Source organism: Schistocerca piceifrons, chromosome 2, assembly GCF_021461385.2.
Source record: "Schistocerca piceifrons isolate TAMUIC-IGC-003096 chromosome 2, iqSchPice1.1, whole genome shotgun sequence".
NCBI classification, from domain to species: Eukaryota; Metazoa; Arthropoda; class Insecta; order Orthoptera; family Acrididae; genus Schistocerca; species Schistocerca piceifrons.
Window position 1 is genome coordinate 343,501,419 of NC_060139.1, and position 20,141 is coordinate 343,521,559.

The 20,141-nt window shown below is 38.0% G+C and overlaps 1 protein-coding gene and 1 non-coding gene across 2 annotated transcripts in view; both read right to left on the reverse strand.

The window, feature by feature from the left end:
• Positions 1-20,141, reverse strand: part of LOC124777179 (zinc finger-containing ubiquitin peptidase 1-like) — a 176,516-nt gene that overhangs the window by 26,315 nt on the left and 130,060 nt on the right. Inside the window, 1 exon segment of the mRNA XM_047252490.1 lies at positions 11,246-11,469. Coding sequence (XP_047108446.1) covers positions 11,246-11,469 — 224 coding nt within the window.
• Trnat-ugu lies at positions 5,899-5,973 on the reverse strand. Its single transcript has one exon. It is a non-coding gene; the product is annotated as a tRNA-Thr (tRNA).

The following is a 20,141-nucleotide window of genomic DNA, read 5'->3' on the forward strand; positions in this document are numbered from 1 at the left end:
CTGTACACTGGGCAAGCTGTGAAGGAAATCAAGGAGAAAGTTGGAATGGGAATTGAAGTTCATGGAGAAGAAATAAAAACTTTGAGGTTTGCTGATGACACTGTAAAACTGTCAGAGACAGCAAAGGACTTGGAAGAGCAACTGAACAGAATGGATAGTATCTTGGAGAAAAACATTATAACATGATCATCAACAAAAGTAAAACAAGAGTAATGGTAACTAGTCAAATTAAACCAGGTGGTGCTGAGGGAGTTAGAATAGGAAATGAGATACTAAACATAGTAACTGAGTTTCGCTAATTGGGCAGCAAAATAACTTATGTCAGGGTCATTCCATGTCAAGTCACCCAGGCCTTGACACCAACCATGTCAGATTTTGATGAAACTTGGTACAATTACTTCTTTTATCATCCTGAAAGCACTTGTAAAATTGACACCAACCATGTCAGATTTTGATGAAACTTGGTACAATTACTTCTTTTATCATCCTGAAAGCACTTGTAAAATTATTTTGCTCTGTCTCTTATAGTTTTTTTTTTATAAATTTTTAAAGTTTTTAGATTTGGCGTTGTTTCAGCAGTCGGAAATCGTAACTTAAACGTGTCCTCACAACTAAAAAAATTTGTATGTTAAAGAATACTCAAGATATCAGTATGAAATTGTGGAATAAGTTTGTGTATTATATCTAAATTTTAAAAAATTACCATAAAGATATATTAAAATCTTCCAAATGAAAAAAAAATTACAAGTAGTTGTTGGATTTTTTTTTTTTTTTTTGTTTAGTTTTACAAAAACTGCAATATCTAGAGTCTCAGACCTGATAGAAAGCTCAAATTTGTTTTAAAATACTCTTAATTGTATAGGCTATTAGATAAAAGAAAAATTATGTTGGCTTTTTAACCTGTTCAATAGTTATCTAATTTTTTAAATAATATTAATTATATTTTAAAAATAAAAAGTACCAAGTGACTTAGACACCAAAAATATGTTTTTGTCTTCTTGGAGTAACAATGTATGCTTGGATTTTGTTTTGTTATTCCTGTGTTTTGAAGTAAAAAATTATTACAGTGTTAAATAGTGCTTGGATAGTATTTTATTAAGTTTATTTGAACTTTCAGTAAGTACTGTTACTTAGTTTACAGAGATTCTTTTCCAATATCCTGTAAAAGTAACCAGAACAGTAATCAGACCAAAAGTGAAATCAGTATGTCAGATATTCAAACCTGTAGCGTAGGGTTATTTAAAAAATCTGACTGTTTCCAAACAACCTACACACCTTCAAAAAAGTTACAACCGGTACGTGAATTGACTGAGGAAGAAAAAAATTCGATCCACTTACGATCTGGAATTAATCTGTGTGAATTTAAGAATATATGTTCACACCACAGCTACTACTTTTTAAATGTTTTTGAAAAGTATCAAACAACATGTGTAGACCCACTAAAAAGTCGTTGAGAAGTGTAGGCTTGGATCTTTCTAAACAATTACTGACAAAAAATAGTAGCATAAAACCTGGACGAAAGCTTTGCTCAACATGCCATAACTTTTGTGAGGAAAAATTAAGAGTTGAAGTCAATGAAAGTGAAACAGATGATGAAGTCATGGTTGAATTAGAATCATTGGAATCCAGAAATGAATCCCTCGTACAAACAAACATTGCTCTTGATAATTTAGGTTTAACACCGATAAAGCTTCATGGCTTGTCAGAACAAAGTAAAGGGTCTTATTTTAAAAGGAAGGTTAGTAGTATTGAAAAGACTGCAAAAAAAGCGGTTCCAAAAGCATTAAAATATGATGCACCAAGTTCTGATGATGACGAAGAAGATACAAGTGTGGTTGAGAAAGCAAAGGATTTTGATGTAATGATTTCTCTTATGAAAGAGAAGATGTCATCTGTTGGAGGTCCAGAAAAATCCAGATTCTGACCTTGGCTCCAGATTCTTGGAGTCGAAATAAAGTGATGAAAGAATTTAATGTAAGTGAGTACATGGTGCGACAAGCTAGAAAGTTAAAATCTGAAAAGGGTATTTTGGAAACTCCTGGTCCAAAAAAAGGTAAAACTCTTTCTGAAAATACAGTAAGACTTGTAACAGATTTTTATGAAAAGGATGAAAGTTCCAGAGTGCTACCTGGAACAAAAGACAAAGTAAGTGTTCAAAAAAATGTGTACATGCAAAAAAGACTCATTTTGTGTAACTTGAGAGAACTCTATTATTCTTTCAAACGGGATAATCCCAAGGTAGAAGTAGGACTTTCAAAATTTTGTTTCTTAAGACCTAAATGGTGTATCCTTGCTGGTGCTGCAGGCACACACACTGTATGTGTATGCAGTATCCACCAGAATGTTAAACTATTATTGGATGCTGTGAAAATTGAAGAATCTTATAAAGACCTAATTAAGATGCTTGTGTGCAACACGGAAAACCAAAACTGCATGCTACATCATTGCGACAGCTGTCCTGCAAGTACTGCACTAACTGAGTACTTAACTGAAAAACTAAGTGAAGATTATGATTTAGAAGAAGTAATTGTAATCAGTCAGTGGGTTAACACAGACAGGGTAGAAATGATCAAACAGTCTATCAGTGTTGAAGACTACATTTCTTTATTGGTTAGGTCATTGGAAAAGCTCACCCCGCACTCGTTTATAGCAAAATCCCAATCAGCAGCCTTTAAAAGATTGAAAGAAGACCCACCACCCAAAACAGCAATTATTGTGATGGATTTCAGTGAAAATTATTCCTTTGTTATACAAAATGAGATCCAAAGTTACCACTGGAATAGAGGTGCTTGTACTCTACACCCAGTTGGAGTTTTCCTAGGAAATGAGGAAAACAATGTTTTTGTTTCCAACCACTGTTTTATTAGTGATGACCAAGAACATGACACTGGTTTTGTTAACTTTGTACAAAAAGAAATTACAAAGTGGCTGTCATTACATCATACTGACACTGACTCAGTTCACTACTTTACAGATGGTTGTGCTGGGCAGTACAAAAATAGAAACAGTTTTAAAAATTTGACTGAACACTTGAGAGACTTTAATTTGAAGGCCCAACACTCTTTTTTTGCAACAAGTCATGGGAAGTTAATTTGTGATGGCCTAGGAGGAACTATTAAAAGAATTTTAAGGAAAGCCAGTCTACAGCTTTCAGATGAAGAACAAATAATGACAGCAATCGATGTGTACAAGTTTCGTGAAAAAAATATTGAAAACATTCATTTTCACTTTATTGACAAAAAAGAAGCTGATTTGCTACGGTTAAAACTAGAAAAACGTTTTTTCAGCAACCCGAACCATTCCTGGAACAAGAAGTTTTCATAACTTCAAAGCACTTCCAACAAACAACCTTGAAATTAGAAGGACTACAGATAGTGTAAAACCCTCCTTAGTCTTTTCCTTCCATTCTTCTTCTGATTGGGTTCGTGTTGAACCATGCAAATCATGATGGTAACTGGTACTCTGGACAGGTAAAAACAATATTCAATGATGAAGAAGATGCAGAAATTCTATTTCTACATCCTTCAGGACCAGCTGCATCATTTTATTGGCCTGAAAGAGAAGATTCTTGCATAGCGCCTTTGGAGCACATAGTCTGTGTAGTAGACGCACCTCAATCAAGCGGCACTGGAAGAATGTATTACTTCAAAAAAGACGGTATCAAAAGAACTGAAAGCTCTTGGATGAAGTGGAAAAACAGTTTGAATCAGCATTAATGTTTATTAAAAAGACAAAATTACTCAAAACATTCAATGTTTCAAGCAATCAGTTGGGTTATACATAAGTGTCGTAAGTACACTATCTTTGTACATAATTCTAATGTAATCTACCATAATTAATAAACATGTTAAAAAGCCATCATTATTTTTGTTTTATCAAGTAGCCTATATGTTTAAGAGTAAATTAAAACAAATTTGAGCATTCTATCAGGTCTGAGACTCTAGATATTGCAATTCTTATAAAACAAAACATCCGTTAAAAAAAATAAAAAAAAATACATATATATATATTTTTTCATAGAAAATATTAATATATTTTAATAGTATCATTTTTATCTTCAAATATGTATAATAAATAAACTTGCTGCAAAAATTCATGATGTTATCTAAAAGAGTTTTTAAGATAAGCAATTTTAAAGTTTTGAATACAAATTAAATTTACCATTTCCAAAGGTTCAGAAAACGCAAAACGTAAAAACTTTAAAAATGTATATAAAAAAAACTATAAGAGATACAGCAAAAAAAATTTGCAGGTGTTGTCAGGATGGCATTAGAACCATTTGAGCCAAATTTCATTAAAATCTAAGGAGGTGGGTGTAAAATTTATTTTTTATTGGGTGATTTGATATGGAATGACCCGTCAGCCAGAGTAGAGAGCATACAAAATGCAGATTACCAATAGAAAAAAAAGTATCTCTGGTAAAGCAGAATCTGTTAACATCTCAGGTCAATCTAAGTGTTACAAAATCTCTTCAGAAGGCATTTGTCTTGTATGGAAGTGAAACGTGGATGATCAGCAGTTCAAACAGGAATGGGTTAGAAGCTATTGAAATGTGGTGCTACACAGAGTGATAACAGTAACAGGATGGCATTAGAACCATTTGAGCCAAATTTCATTAAAATCTAAGGAGGTGGGTGTAAAATTTATTTTTTATTGGGTGATTTGATATGGAATGACCCGTCAGCCAGAGTAGAGAGCATACAAAATGCAGATTACCAATAGAAAAAAAAGTATCTCTGGTAAAGCAGAATCTGTTAACATCTCAGGTCAATCTAAGTGTTACAAAATCTCTTCAGAAGGCATTTGTCTTGTATGGAAGTGAAACGTGGATGATCAGCAGTTCAAACAGGAATGGGTTAGAAGCTATTGAAATGTGGTGCTACACAGAGTGATAACAGTAACTTTTTACAGTATACCAAAGTGATTTAGAAGAAGTGGAGAAAACAGTTTGATACAGGACAATTGTGGTCTATCAAGTTGGGAAGCTATCTCAAGTTGGTCTGAAAAAAAAAAAAAAAAAAAAAAAAACACTGAAGACACAGCACATGAGAAAAAATGAACACGATTTTTTTTTGCAAGAAACTTAATTTAGTGCTGGGATACATTTTTGTTAGAAGCCACAGTTTTAGAGCTGTTCATGCAAAACACAAAAAAGTGAACTTCAAATGCACCCCCATCCCCACACTCAACCCCACCAGTAAGGATTTTTAGTGTATCATTCATGGCACTCCCTCCTACCACTGAACACAAATTTTCAACTTCACTTACTATTTCCCATATCTGACATTTCTTGGTCTTTATTATGCCACCAGTTTTGTCAGCTATTTTATTAACATTATTAATTTCAACATTTTTAATTTGAATTTTCTCGCAATGGTAAAGAAGGAGAAAAAGACTTATGTAAACATTACACAATAATTAATTATGTTTACAATTAAATCTAAACTTAACTCCCTAACAAGCATAATGGTTTCACACTAAGAAGGCCAGGCAAACAAAATGCTATTAAAATTCACAAAACTGTGAAGTAAAATTTACACAAACGTCAGCTTTACAATTTATAAGTGCTAGACTGAGCTGGTGATGTAATAGCCGAGTGAATGAAGACCAAAAAAGATCGAATTTGGGAAATAATTCTTGTAGTCATAAATTGTGTACAGTAGTAGAATGGGGTGCTGTTAAGAACATACTAAAATACTGACTGTACAAAAATACTAATTCGTTCTCCTGGCTGTCTGCAGCGAACAACAGCTGGAAATCTATACACCCAAAAAATATTAATATCCTGTATTATGAAATGACCACAGTCGACCTCCATTAAAAGAAATTAGAATTATATTAATACCATCAGCTGCACACGGGCATTGAAATAGATCAATGGGGACAGGTGAAAATGTGTGCCCCGACCAGGACTCGAACCCGGGATCTCCTGCTTACATGGCAGACGCTCTATCCATCTGAGCCACCGAGGGCACAGAGGATAGTGCGACTGCAGGGACTATCTCGTGCACGCCTCCCGCGAGACTCACATTCTCACCTTGTATGTCCACACACTACATTTGTAGTGTCCCACCTGAACGCACTCATTACACGTGGAAGACATTCTTCCAAGTCCCGTAAGAGTTCGGAGAATATGTGTGCGTCCGGTATCGCCAGAACTATATACTTATATGGAGATGATGTATGTTCTTTCGGACATGTCCAAAAGACCATCTTCATATAAGTCCTTTAAAAGAAGTGCTATTGTGAACCATAAATCACTTCGAGTACAAATTGTATGGTGCACCACGTTGCCTTTTCTCTTTCCATTGCATAATGTGAGGCAGAGGTAGACTGGGTGAACAAGAATTTATCTTAACTCTGCAATTTGAAAAAAAAATTAAAAAAAAAATAGTTATTAGTGGTCTTCAATGTATGCTGCATTTAACGATATGTCTCAAGCAATGTTACATCAGTTTAAAAATATAGACAAACAGATGAACAAAATGAAAACACAATTAAACAGATGGATGTCCAAATTGTAACTTAAGTTGAACAATCATGAAATGAACTCATAGGAAAAGAAGACCTTGGTAAGTGAGGATATAAAACTTTTACAAGAAACTCTCAATAACATCAAACAGAAATTCTAAATGGACTTGGATCTAAATGTGACAAGTTGAGAAACAAATTGATGGTGGGACCAAATTGATGTGAAATGAGTTATTGTAAATGTTTAGAGGGATCTGAATAAGTCCAAAAAGGTAGCCATTCATAATTATTAGGTGGCGCCTGATGATGTAATTTCAGACTTTGAAAGCGGTTGTACAATAAAAAAGAAATTATTGGCAACCTAAATTGATTTTTTATTCTATTAATCCTTGTCCGATTCCTCTTTTATTTTTGATAGGAGTGTATCAAAAGGTACAGTCAATCCTTGATGAGATGATAGAGGACTTTATTTGCACCAAAAATTTTAATATAATTTTTCCGTCTTTGTTACTGTTTTGGAATTATGTGTGCAAGCCCAAAAGGGGGAGTTTTTCTTTCCTTTGAATGCCAATCTCAATTAATGCATTTCTCATATTATTCATTTTATTTTATTCATTTAATTCCTTTAAAAATTACATTAATACATGTCATTGTACTTGGTTTGTCTTAGTCCTATTGAGACAGATGCTCAAAATATCCCCTCTCACATGAATACAAGCTTCAGCACGCCACATGATCTCTCTTTACCAAATCCCTCCTTACATATTGCCACTTCCATTGCATGAATCTTTGCAACAAGCTCTTCTTTGTATGTTATCTCCAATCTGTACATTTACCCTTTGAGAAAACCCGATAGAAAGAAGTCAAGTGGTGTCAGACTGGGGGACTGTGCTTGACAAGGAATGAGACCATCCCTTCCAATCCATGTAGCTGGAAAATGGTCATCCAACCATAGGTGTACTGATAGTTGGAAATGTGCCGGAGCACCACCTAGCTGATACCATTGGTGTCGTCTTTTCGTGTAGGTGCGTATCACCCCAGATGGTTATACGCCCACCTTCTAAGAGATGCAGGTAATCAGCAACACCCATTCTGTTCTCCAGCATGAATGGGCCAGACAGCATACCACCGAGGATACCTGCCCATACATTAACACTGAATCTCATCTGGATTGATACAGAATGAGTTACATGAGGATTCTTGTCAGTGTAGATGTGTACGTTGTGTCTGTTCATAATTCCCTCTCTTCTGATCCCTGACTCTCAGTCCCTAAGACATGGCCCATGAATTTTGGTTGACCATTAAGCATCTGTAATAATCAATGACAGTATGTGAGACCATGTTCATAATCTTGTGGGTACAATTCTTGGACAGGGTTCAGGTGTTACAGATGAAGACCTTACTGACGAAGTATTCGCCAAGCAGCTGAATGAGACAGTCCAAGATGTCACCCAGTATGCCTCATCTGGATAAATGGACATGCTTCTAACAGTATCAAGAATTTCTTTTTCATGATCCTGGTTGACCAATATGATGTGTAGGTATTATCATTACAGAAACTGTAAACAAGTCGTATTTTCCAGTATTCCTCATTAGTAAACACTGCTGATATTCACAGATGGCCTTCACCTTTGCAAGTGATTGCTTCAGTCATCTTATCCAGGAGCACACAAAGCTTAAAAAATGGGGGGAGGGGGGGGGGCACCAATATCGGTAACACTGAATGCTGTACTTAGCTACAGAACCGTGCACAAATGGCAGAATTTACACAAGGGTTGGCACCATGTGACATTCTATACTGAGTGCACACACTCCATCTCCCAGACGCTCCTTTTTTCATGTATGGGGACAACACACATGAATAACATGATAAATGCATTAACTTGTATTGGCATTCAAAGGAAAGAGAAACTTGCTGTTTTGGTAGCTCTGAAGTGGTGATAAACGTGGAAAAATTGTATTACCATTTTTTTGTAGCAAATAAGGTCCTCTACCATCTCATCAAGGATTGATCTTATCATTAGACACACCCTGTGAGTATATACATCTAAATACTAACATGCTTGAAACAGTGTCTTATTTCTTGAAGGCTGTTAGTACCAGATTTTGGGGGGTAATGAAGTCACTACATTTCTCAAAATCTATAAATCCCAGACTAAGAGATTATTCATAATCACAAAAGTGCCTTATAATTGCTTTCATGACTTGCTTTTAGTCCATTGTGGTGTATCCATTTCTAAGGACAGATTTTTCCTTTGGAGCTAGTAATGATTTAAGTGAATATCTTAAACATTATAGAAAGGGGACTGTTACATCTACAGTTCTTTATATACTGAGTAGCCAAAATATTATAACCACTGCTCACCCTGAGGCTGACTGCTGCCTGGTGGCATTGTAGGCATGTGACATGCTAAGGAAAGTGTATAAGTGGAGCAGAGACAAGTGGGGAATCATTCTAGTGATGATACGAGCCACAAATGGGGAAATCCACTGACATAAGAGACTTTGACAAAGGGCATATTTTTATGGTCTGCCACCTGGGACAAGCATCTCAGAAACAATAAGCTGGCTGGCTTGATTAGCTGTCTGTGTGCTACTGCTGTGAGCATTTGTGGAAAGTGGTTGACCAATGGTGAACCAAGTAGGTGACAAGGTGCTGGACATCCAAGCCTCCTCATAGAATGCGGAGGTCAGAGGTTTGTCCATCATTTGAAGCAGGGTAGGCAGTGATCTGTAGCAGATGTGACACAATGTTCAATGCTGATGCAACTGTATGTGTTTCTGAGCACAGTGTTCAGTGCGAATTGTTGAACATGGGGCTCTGGAGAGATTACAACTGGAGTGGACATGGAATCATCAAGATCGGACTGTGGATCAATGGATTCATGTCACCTGATCCACCAGGTTGACGGTCATGTCCAGATACACTCTCATCCAGGCAAATGGCTGCTCAAAACATGCACTGTGCCACAGAAATAGTGTTATTCAATTGTACTTGCACGGGACCTGTGGTAGTAATCAAAAGCACCATCACACCTGAGGATTATGTAAACATGACTGCAGATCGCTTGCATTCCTTCATGCTTGATAACTTCAACCCTGGTAATGGTGATGGCATCTTCCAGCTGGATAACTGTTCATTTCACAAGACCAGACTCCTCTCACAGCAGTTTGAATAAACTCATGTTGATGTCTCGGCCACCAATGTGATGTCGCTCCTCTTTTCTGCCACTATAAGTTCTACATCACAATATTTCTCTATTTTGGCTAATTTCATTCACAAATGATATCTATCCATAGATTCTGTACATTTTAAGACTGCTCAGTTTTATTCTCAAAGTTACAATACATAAAATCCTTCAGTAACATGATCACCATGTACAGTTAAATTGCATCATACAGCAGACACTAAAATCACATATCATTTAAACTTGTCCTACTCCAGGTATTTAGTCACTGCTGTAGCCACAAAACAGCAGAATTTCATACTGAATGTGACGAACCAGCTTGAGACTAAAGTCAAGGAAGACCAATTAGACCCAGAGGTAAAGTGGAAAAGGAACAAATGTCAAGTATCCTTTGTGAGATCTTCACAATGACAACACAAGACTGAGTGAACAACAAGCAAACAAATTCCAAAGAGTGACCGAATGAGAAACCGAGGCAATAGCAGAGGCAATCCGGAGACAGGTAAGATAGCAACTATGCGCAGCAGAAGTGAATACCAGAATGATAGACTATCAAACATGTGGGCTTCTATATCTCCACTGCAATAAGAGATATCGGCTGGAGCATTCATATGAGGAATTGTGTGTGGCGATATCTCAGTAACTGCATTACTTCATAGTTAATGCCGAATTCTAGTGACTGTGTAAATCAATTTCTTCCAGTGGGCATTAAAATTCGTTACACCGGGATATCAAGAGTCAGCATATTCTTTCTTTCTTTCTTAGTATAGAAGAACTAGAGTTCAAATGTTTGTGTGCCTCCCTCACCACTCTGTGTGTGTGTTTTTTATATGATGCCACATAGTAATTAGATTTCTTTCCCCGCGTCTTTATTTGGTTATTGCAAAGTCCACCTTACCTGAGTTATTACTTGTGTATAAAGAGAATATTACAGAATTACATTCAACTATGAAATGCATAGGGTTCAACATGATACTATCTGAATTAAACAATGACAGAAAAATCTACTTACCAAAGAGGCAGACACACTGTATGAATAAAATTTGATCAGAAACTGATAGGAAACACATGGGCGCAAATTGTCTATTAAGGGATTAAGTATGCAGATTATTCAAGATAATGGGACTAATGGCATGGCAACCACGAGGAAACTCACAAATGTGTCTATATACTGTCCCAGCAGGTTTCATATAGCAAGGCCGACATTAACCTACGCAAGTGTACAATCTTTGTTCCATACACACAATTTAAAGTCTCTGTTATCAGCGCTGACATGACAAAAGTTTTATGGAAACATGACATTGTCAGTAGTAAGGTACTATAGATTTGATGACGGTGAAAAATTGCATGCTTAGTTGAAGGCCTCAGTGTTGACGACCTTGCATAAAGCACTACGACATGTAGCTTAGTCATTCACTGCAAGCTGTTAACTGAAGGCACAAAGTTCAAGTTTTTCTTTTTTGTTAAAAATTCTATTAAAGCAGCTATATGAACTAGAGATTTGTCTATCTGTAACTTTCGTAAGTAGCCAGATTCACTTAGATGTTTAAACGTAAAATATGACTCAATGAATCTTTCGTCCTCACCTGATATTCATGTTCCGTATCCATTATACCACATACTGCGACTAGTTGGTACTGGCGAGCTTTCATTGAAGCTAAGGATTTCCGTATAAGGCGCATGCCTGATACTGCAGTTGATGTGTTTTGAAACTGAGCCATTTGGTGTGGTGTATGGCTGGGGTCAAACACTAAGAGATTTATTCCTCCATCTTTCAGCTGTTCCACACCTACTATAGTACGGCTGTGGCCTGTATTTAAAAAAAAAAATAGCAACAATAATAACTTGTTTGTACTGAAAAAACATGATACCTACAAGTTCTGAAAAACTACACTGCTATACATCAATTAAGTGCTCCTAAACACTATTCTCGTTTGGAAAATTTCAACTTCTATGTTATAATGATAGTTAACTACCATGTAATAAAAATTAGCTACTCTTTCAGTTGCATGTGACAGTAAAATTGTGACAGCAAATTACTGAAATATTCAGTCTTATGGCAAGACATCTTCTGAGGAAACTGTTTGAACAGTAATTTTAGATATAAATCTGTATACACTGAGGAGACAAAAGTGACGGGATACCACCAAATATCATGTTGGACCTTCTTTTGCCCACTGTAATGCAGAAACTTGATGTAGCACGGACTCAACAAGTTGTAGGAAGCCCCTGCAGAAGTACTGAGTCATGCTGCCTCTATAGCTGCCTATAATTGCAAAAAAGTTGCCCTGGGAGGATTTTGTGCATGAACTGACATCCAATTATGTTCCATAAATGTTCGATGGGATTCATGTTGGGTAATTTTGGAGCGCAATCATTTGTCTGAATCATCTAGACTGTTCTATAAATCAATTGCGAATAATTGTGGCATGGTGACATGGTGCACTGTCTTCCATAAAAATTCCATTGTTTTTTGGGAACATGAAGTCCATGAATGGCTGCAAAGGATGACTCCAGTCAATGACTGGTTCTGTTGGACCGGAGGACCCAATCCATTCCATGTAAACACAGCCCTTACCATTAAGGAGCCACCACCAGCTTGCATAACCAGGGACCATGGCTTAATGGGGGTCTACGCCACACTCGAACCCTACCAATAGCCCTTACCAACTGAAATTGGGACTTTTCTGATCAGGCCATGATTCTCCAGTTGTCTAGGATCCAACCAATATGGTTATGAGCCCAGGAGTGGCACTGAAGGCAATGCCATGCTGTTAGCACAGGCACTCTTGTTGGTTGTCTGCTGCCATAGCTCTTTAACGCCAAATTTTCCCGCACTGTCCTAAGAGATATGTTCTTCATACATCCCACATTGATCTCTGCAGTTATTTCATGAAGTTATTTCACGAACTGTTGCTTGTCTGTTAGCACCTACAATTCTATGCAAACAATGTTGCTCTTGGACATTAAGTGGGGTTGTTGGCCACTGCATTGTTCGTGGTGAGTGGTAATGCCTGACATTTGGTATTCTTGGCACACTCTTGACACTGTGGATCTTGGAATATTGAATTCCTTAAAGATTTCCAAAATGGAATGCCCTATGCATCTAGCTCCAACTTCCATTTTATGATAAAAATCTGTTAATTCCCATCGTGTAGCCATAATCATATCAGAAACCATTTCACATGAATCACCTTAGTACAAATGGCAGCTCCGCCAATGCACTGCCATTTTACACCTTGCGTATGAGATACTAGTGCCAGATGTGTATATGCATATTGTTACCCCATGCCTTTTGTCACCTCAGTGTATAAACATATATAGCAGTATCACTATTGTAGCAGACTGCAGATAAATCCAATAAAAAGGGACTAGACTTTCAGATTAAATAAATGTGCTTTAACATTATACTTGTTATTCATAATCACATAAGAATTTTCTAGAACAGAATTTTAAGGGCATACACATCATCTTTACAGATCCAATACCATGTCACTCTCTACAGAACACAATCAACAGATTTAAAGGTAATTTCTGGAGTATCACACTGTTTACAAAATAAATAAACAATCTAGTGGATAGAGAAACTTCCTGGCAGATTAAAACTGTGTGCTGGACCGAGACTCTAACTCGGTTTCAAGTCTCGGTCCGGCACACAGTTTTAATCTGCCAGGAAGTTTCAGATCAGCGCACACTCCGCTGCAGAGTGAAAATCTCATTCTAGTGGATAGTGTCAGAAGCTCTGTACGCTGTTTGGAGATAACGCAGTTATCTGTACGCTGTTTGGAGATAACGCAGTTATCTGTAGCAAGGTATCAATATCAGAGACATTGTAGCAAATAGCAGGAAGGCCTGCAGAAGATTGGTGATTGGTGTAATGACTGGTAGTTTACCCAGAGCATAAAGAAATGTAACGTACTGCACATAAACAGGAAAGGAAATCCACTGTTGTTCAATTACACAATTAGTGACAAATCAGTGGAAAAATAACTACCACAAAATACCTAAGAGTAACCTTCTGGAGTGACCTAAGGTGAAATAATCATATCAAACAAATTGTAAGAAAAGCAGATACCAGGCTGAGACTCACAGCAATAATCTCAAGGCAATGTAATTCACCCATGAAAGATGTGGCTGACAAAACGTTTCACTGATTCTTGGGTACTGCTCTTTACTCTGTGACCCATACAACATTGGATTAATAAAAGAGATAGGGGAGATACAACAAAGAGTGGCACATTTTTTCATGGGATCATTTAGTCAATGCAAGGGTGTTGGGGAGACACTCAAAAAATTCAAGAGGCAGACACTAGATGCATTGTAAGAGAGGTATTGTACATCAAAGAGAGGTTGACTATTGAAATATTGAGAGGGTGTGTTCCTGGAAAAGTCAAACAGTATGTTGCTTTCTCACACCCATCTCTTCAACCACAATGAGGAAATCAGAGAAATTAAGAGCTTTACAGAGGTTTACTGAGAATCATTCTTTGCATGCCCCATTACTGAATGAAACAGGGAAAGGAGAAAAGATAGTGGCACCGAAAATACCCTCTGTCACACACCATATTGGGGCTTGTAGAGTATAGACTGTGAAATTTCGAACATTTGCGAGTGCCATGAAAAACTAGTATTGTTATTGTCAACTGTAGGCTTAAACTAAGTTATGCTTATTAAAATTTTTAAGGACAGTAGTTCAAAAATGTTCAAATGTGTGTGAAATCTTATGGAACTTAACTGCTAAGGTTATCAGTCCATAAGCTTACTCACTACTTAACCTAAATTATCCTAAAGACAAACACGCACACCCATGCCTGAGGGAGGACTCGAACCTCTGCCGGGACCAGCCCCACAGTCCAAGACTGCAGCGCCTTAGACTGCGCAGCTAATCCGGCGCAGCAAGGACAGTAGGCACATCCTCTTTCAAAACAATCTTTCTCTAATTTCATTGACCAATTACATGACAAATAGGTTACTTTCAGAATTCTCGGATGCTTACAAAACTACAAAAAATGGCTCTGAGCACTATGGGACTTAACATCTGAGGTCATCAGTCCCCTAGAACTTAGAACTACTTAAACCTAACTAACCTAAGGACATCACACACATCCATGCCCGAGGCAGGATTCGAACCTGCGACTGTAGCAGACGCGCGGTTCCGGACTGAAGTGCCTAGAACCACTCAGCCACCGTGGCCGGCACAAAACTACATTTTCCTAAGTTAGTGGGATGAGTGTTTAATTCATAGCAAATCAGCATTTGTGGTTCGCAGTTCAGCCAAATTATACATCACCCTTGAGTTTCATTGTATATCTATGCAAATAAATATGTGTTTTTGAGAATTTTTGGAAGCTACCATTGTCCTTTGCATAATCTACGCGCAATCAGGGTTTGTTATTTGGTTATTGTAGCAGATTTTCTGACTAAGATTTTGTGTTACATCAAGTTTTCCCATAAAAAGTAGTAGCCCCATATATTATGTGCATTTATCATAAAGTAACTCGGTTTTCGAGTTTGCTAAGAGCTGTAATTAACATCAAAACATGATTGGAAATTAGTAATTTCTACAACAGATTTTTGTGTTGTCTTAATAGATATCTCATTATGGTGTACCTGCTTCAGTTCTTATAAGGATTTAGCAACTTTTTAGCTCAACAGATTAAAAGATAATCAGCAGGTTTGATTTAAAGTCCTTTGTTCACTGTCCTGTTATACATTGCACCAGCAAAAATGCAACCCCACTGTGAATGCCGTTCTCAAACACAGGATCACTTGGTTGACATTCGTGAGCAGCTGTAAAGTGCCCCAACTTCTGTCAAGTGATTGACAACTGCTGTGAATAGGTATGTCGGAAGAGCTCCTGAGAGTCGTGTACCTGTGATACCTGTACCGAAGATACCCAAGTACTATCTTCATCTGTGGATCCTGCCTCCTCTGCAGAAAGTACAGGATCTGTCGTTACTCATCCACGCGACTGTGAGTGGTGTGTCAATGGTAGATCTAGGCGTCCTGTACAGGGTGGACAGGACCAGGGAGGACTCAGGGTGTTGTACTGATCCCCGTCATCAACAAGTTTGAGGTGCTGTCTTTCACTGAAACTGAGCCAGTGGGACTCACTTCACCTCTTGGGGAAACCCATTTTGTCTAGTGTCACGAGGAGGCAAACACAAAAGGGTAGGGGTCTATTAATTGACAGCAGTTCAAATATATGGCAAATTATGGTACCCCTTAGGGAAACGGTGACAGGAAAGGACACCAGGTGGACTCAGTGTGTATGCCTTGGGGCATCATTCAACATGTTGAAGAGGCGATTCCAGCAGCCATGGAGGGGACAGGGTGCAACAAATTGCAACTGGTGCATGTTGGAACAAATGACACCTGTCATCTGGGCTCTGAAGTCATTCTTGGTTCATTTCAGCAGCTGGTAGAAAAGGTTGAGAAGACCAGCCTTGAGCGTTGTGTTTCCACAAAGCTCACAATTTGCAGCATTGTCCCCAGAACTGATCGTGGCTGTTGGGTTCTAAGTCAAGTGGAAGGATGAAACCAGAGACTTCACAACTTCTATGACAAGTTAGGCTGTGACTTCCTGGACTTGCATCACAGGGTTCGAGAACTGCAGAGCCCCCCTAAGTCAGGTGTGCACTACACATCAGAGGCAGCTACTCAGGTAGCTGACTGTGTTTGGGGCACACATGAGAGTTTTTTAGATCAGGCAATTCACCATCCAATCCAGATAATGATGGCTGTAAGAAACACAGACGTATCAGTGTAAGATCGAAAGAAATTCTTTCCATAGGTGAGAGTATTAAAATCCTAATGGTAACTGCAGCAACATTTGTAACAAAGTGTCAGAGTTTGAAGCGCTCATGAAAAGCAGCAAAACTCACATAATACTAGGCAGAGAAGCTGGTTGAAACCTGAAACTGATAGCTGTGAGACTTTTGGAGAAAATTTAAATGCATATCGAAACATTAGGCAAATGGGAAATGGAGATGGTGTATTTGTAGTAGTACACAAAAATCTCAAACCCACTGAGATGGAAATTGAAGCTGCATGTGGGTTCTTTGGGCAAGACTCAGTATCAAGGGTGAGCAGAAAATAATAATTGGATCCTTCTATCGCCCGCCAGACTCATCTCCTGATGTAATCGAAAACTTCAGAGAAAATCGCAGATCACTTGTATGTAAGTTCCCCAATCATGCTGTAATCATCAGGGGAGGCTTTAATCATTTAACAATTAATTGGGAAAATTACAATTTTATTAGTGATGGGTGTGATAACACATCCTGAGAAATTATATTAAGTGCCTTCTCTGAAAATTGCCTGAACAGATAATTAGGAACCCCACTCATTATGGAAATGTATTGGACATGATGGAAACAAATTGACCTGACCTCTTCGAGGATGTTCACATCAAAACTGGTATCAGTGACCATGAACTGGTTCTGGTAACAACGATTACTGAAGTACAAAGGAGAACTAAAATAAGCAGAAATGTATCTTTCAGCATAGATCAGGAACATGTAGAGGAACTCTGGCTCAAGTTTAAAAGAATAGTTGACCATGCACTGGATTGATATGTACCCAGTAGAACAGTTCACTATGGGAGGAAACCTCCATGGTATATAGTCACTGTAAAGAAACTTCTAAAGGAACAGAGATTACTGCATAATAGGTGTAAAACAAACCGTATGGCTATAGATAGAGAGATGCTGAACGAAATGTGCTTGGCTGTCAAGAGAGCAATGTGTGATGCCTTCTATGACTACCACAGCAAAATATTGTCAAATGACATTTCACAAATTCCAAAGAAATTCTGATCATATGTATCCAGTCACTAGCGAATGAGACAGGAACTGAAATTGACAGTAGCAAAGCAAAAGCTGAAATGCTTAACTCCATTTTCAAATATTCCTTTACAAAGGAAAACCCAGGAGAATTGCCCAATTTAATCCTCGCACCACTGAAAAGATGAATGAAATAACATTAGTGTGAGTGGTGTTGAGAAACCGCTGAAATCATTAAAACTGAACAAAGCTCCAGGACCACGTGGAATCACTGTCAGATTCTATATTGAATTTGCGGCTGAGTTAGCCCCTCTTCTCACTATGATCTACTGTAGATCCCTCACACAAAACACCATGCTCAGTCCTAGAAAAAAGGCACAGATTACACCCTTCTACAAGAAGGGTAGTAGAAGTGATCCACAAAACTACGGTCCAATATTCTCAACATCAATGTGTTGTAGAATCTTATAACATATTCGAGCTCAAACGTAATGAGGTATCTTGAACTGAATGACCTCCTCAATACCAACCAGCATGGTTTTCAAAAACATCAATCACGTGAAACCCAAATAGAACTATTCTCATGACATAATGAACGCTTTGGATCAAGGCAACCAGGTAGATGCAGTGTTTTTAGATTTCCAAAAAGTATTTGACTCAGTACCACACCTAAATTTACTGTCAGAAATACAATCATATATGGGAATCAAGTGAAATTTGTGACTGGGTTGAGGAATTTTTGGTAGGGAGGAAACAGCATGTTATCTTGTATAGAGTCATCAGCAGATGTAGAAGTAACTTCAGGTGTGCCCTGGGAAGTGTGTTGGGACCCTTGCTGTTCATGTTGTATATTAATGACCTTTCAGATGATATTGATAGTAAAATCAGGCTTTTTGCAGATGATGTAGTTATCTATAATGAAGTATTATCTGAGAAGAGCTGCATAAATATTCAGTCAGATCTTGATAAGATTTCAACATGGTGCAGAGATTGGCAACTTGCTCTAAATGTTCAGAAATGTAAAACTGTGCACTTCACAAAATAAAAAAAAAGTAGTATCCTATGTCTATAAAATCAATGAGTCACTGTTCAAATCAGCCAGCTCATACAAATACCTGAGTGTAAAACTTTGTATGGATGTGAAATGGAAAGATCACATACAGGGGATAGGCAAAATAATGTGAACACCTGTACTTACTAGGGAATAATTTATTAACAAGGGGTTGGCCCCCCTTTTGCCATTAATACAGCTGCAATTCTTCTTGGAATACTGATTATATAGTCTCCAGTGGAATGTTATGCCACTCTTCGGTTGGAAACTCATCTTACTCCTGTAGTGATGAGGGAGACAGAAATCTGCTCCAGAGTCTGCAGTCAATACCACCCACAATGGTTCAATACTGTTAAGTCCAGGGACTGTGCTGCCCAGGGAAGACGTTGCAGTTCAGTTGCATACTCCTCATACCACAATTGTACAGTCCTAGCTGTGTGACTGGATGCATTATTGTCCCGAAATATGGCATCATTGTTGGGAAACAATATGTGAATGTGGTGCACTTGATCACCTAAAATGTTCACATAATCGTTGGCTGTAACAAGGCCTTTGACAGTACTTATGGGACCAGCAGAATACCATGATACTGCTTCCCACACCATCACACTTTCACCTCCATGCTTTACCATTGGAATCAAGCAGTCACGATTATAGGGTTCTTTTGGCATTCTCCAGAATAAACCTGGTTCGATGTTGGAAATAAGGAAAATGTTGACTCAATGGACCATATAACGTGTTTCCATTGATCAGCCATCCACGATTTATGCTCCTGACACCATATTTTACACTTCTTTTCATGGTTGTCATCACTAATGGTTTCGGTATAATAGCTCATCCATGAATTTTCTTTTTATGGAGTTCTCAGCAGACAGTGTTGATAGATATGGGATCTCAAAGATGGCCAATTGAGCTCTGCAGTCACTTTAGCTGCTGTAGTTTTGTGTTGTTTGACACAATTTGTGTTAGCGCACGACGATCTCTGTCACTTAGTTTTAATTTGTGCCCACTATTACGTTTACACAATGATGTCTTGCCATGTTTTGTGTAGGCTGTCTGAAACAGTCAATAAGTTGGCTGTCTTGGTTACTGATGTTCTAGCTAATCGGGCCTCCACAATCTGCCCTCTTTGGAACTCCGTTAGGTCTTTCATTGCACTTTGACCTCAGCCTCTGAATGCAAATACAAGTGTGCCTACTCGTAAATACCAGCACTGATGTCTAGTCCATACTGAACCACACAGTCCAGTGTGACACGTGCCTTATCTGTGTTGTTGACCGTTAAACACAACCATCCCATTACTACCACTGTTCGCATTATTTTACTTATCCCTTGTAGGTTCAGTTGTGTGTAGAGCAGGTAGCAGACTTTGGTTTATTGGTAGAATACTGGGGGTAGTGCAGTCAGCCTACTAAAGAGATTGCTTACAAATCACTCATATGACCCATCCTACAATATTGCTCATGTGTGTGGGACATGTACCAGATAGGACTAACATGGGATATTGAATGTATACAGAAAAGGGCAGCACAAATGGTCACAGGTTTGTTTAATCCATGGGAGAGTGTCACATAGCTACTGAAGAAACTGAAGTGGGAAACTCTAAAAGACAGGTGTAAACTATCCCAAGAACATCTATTAACAAAG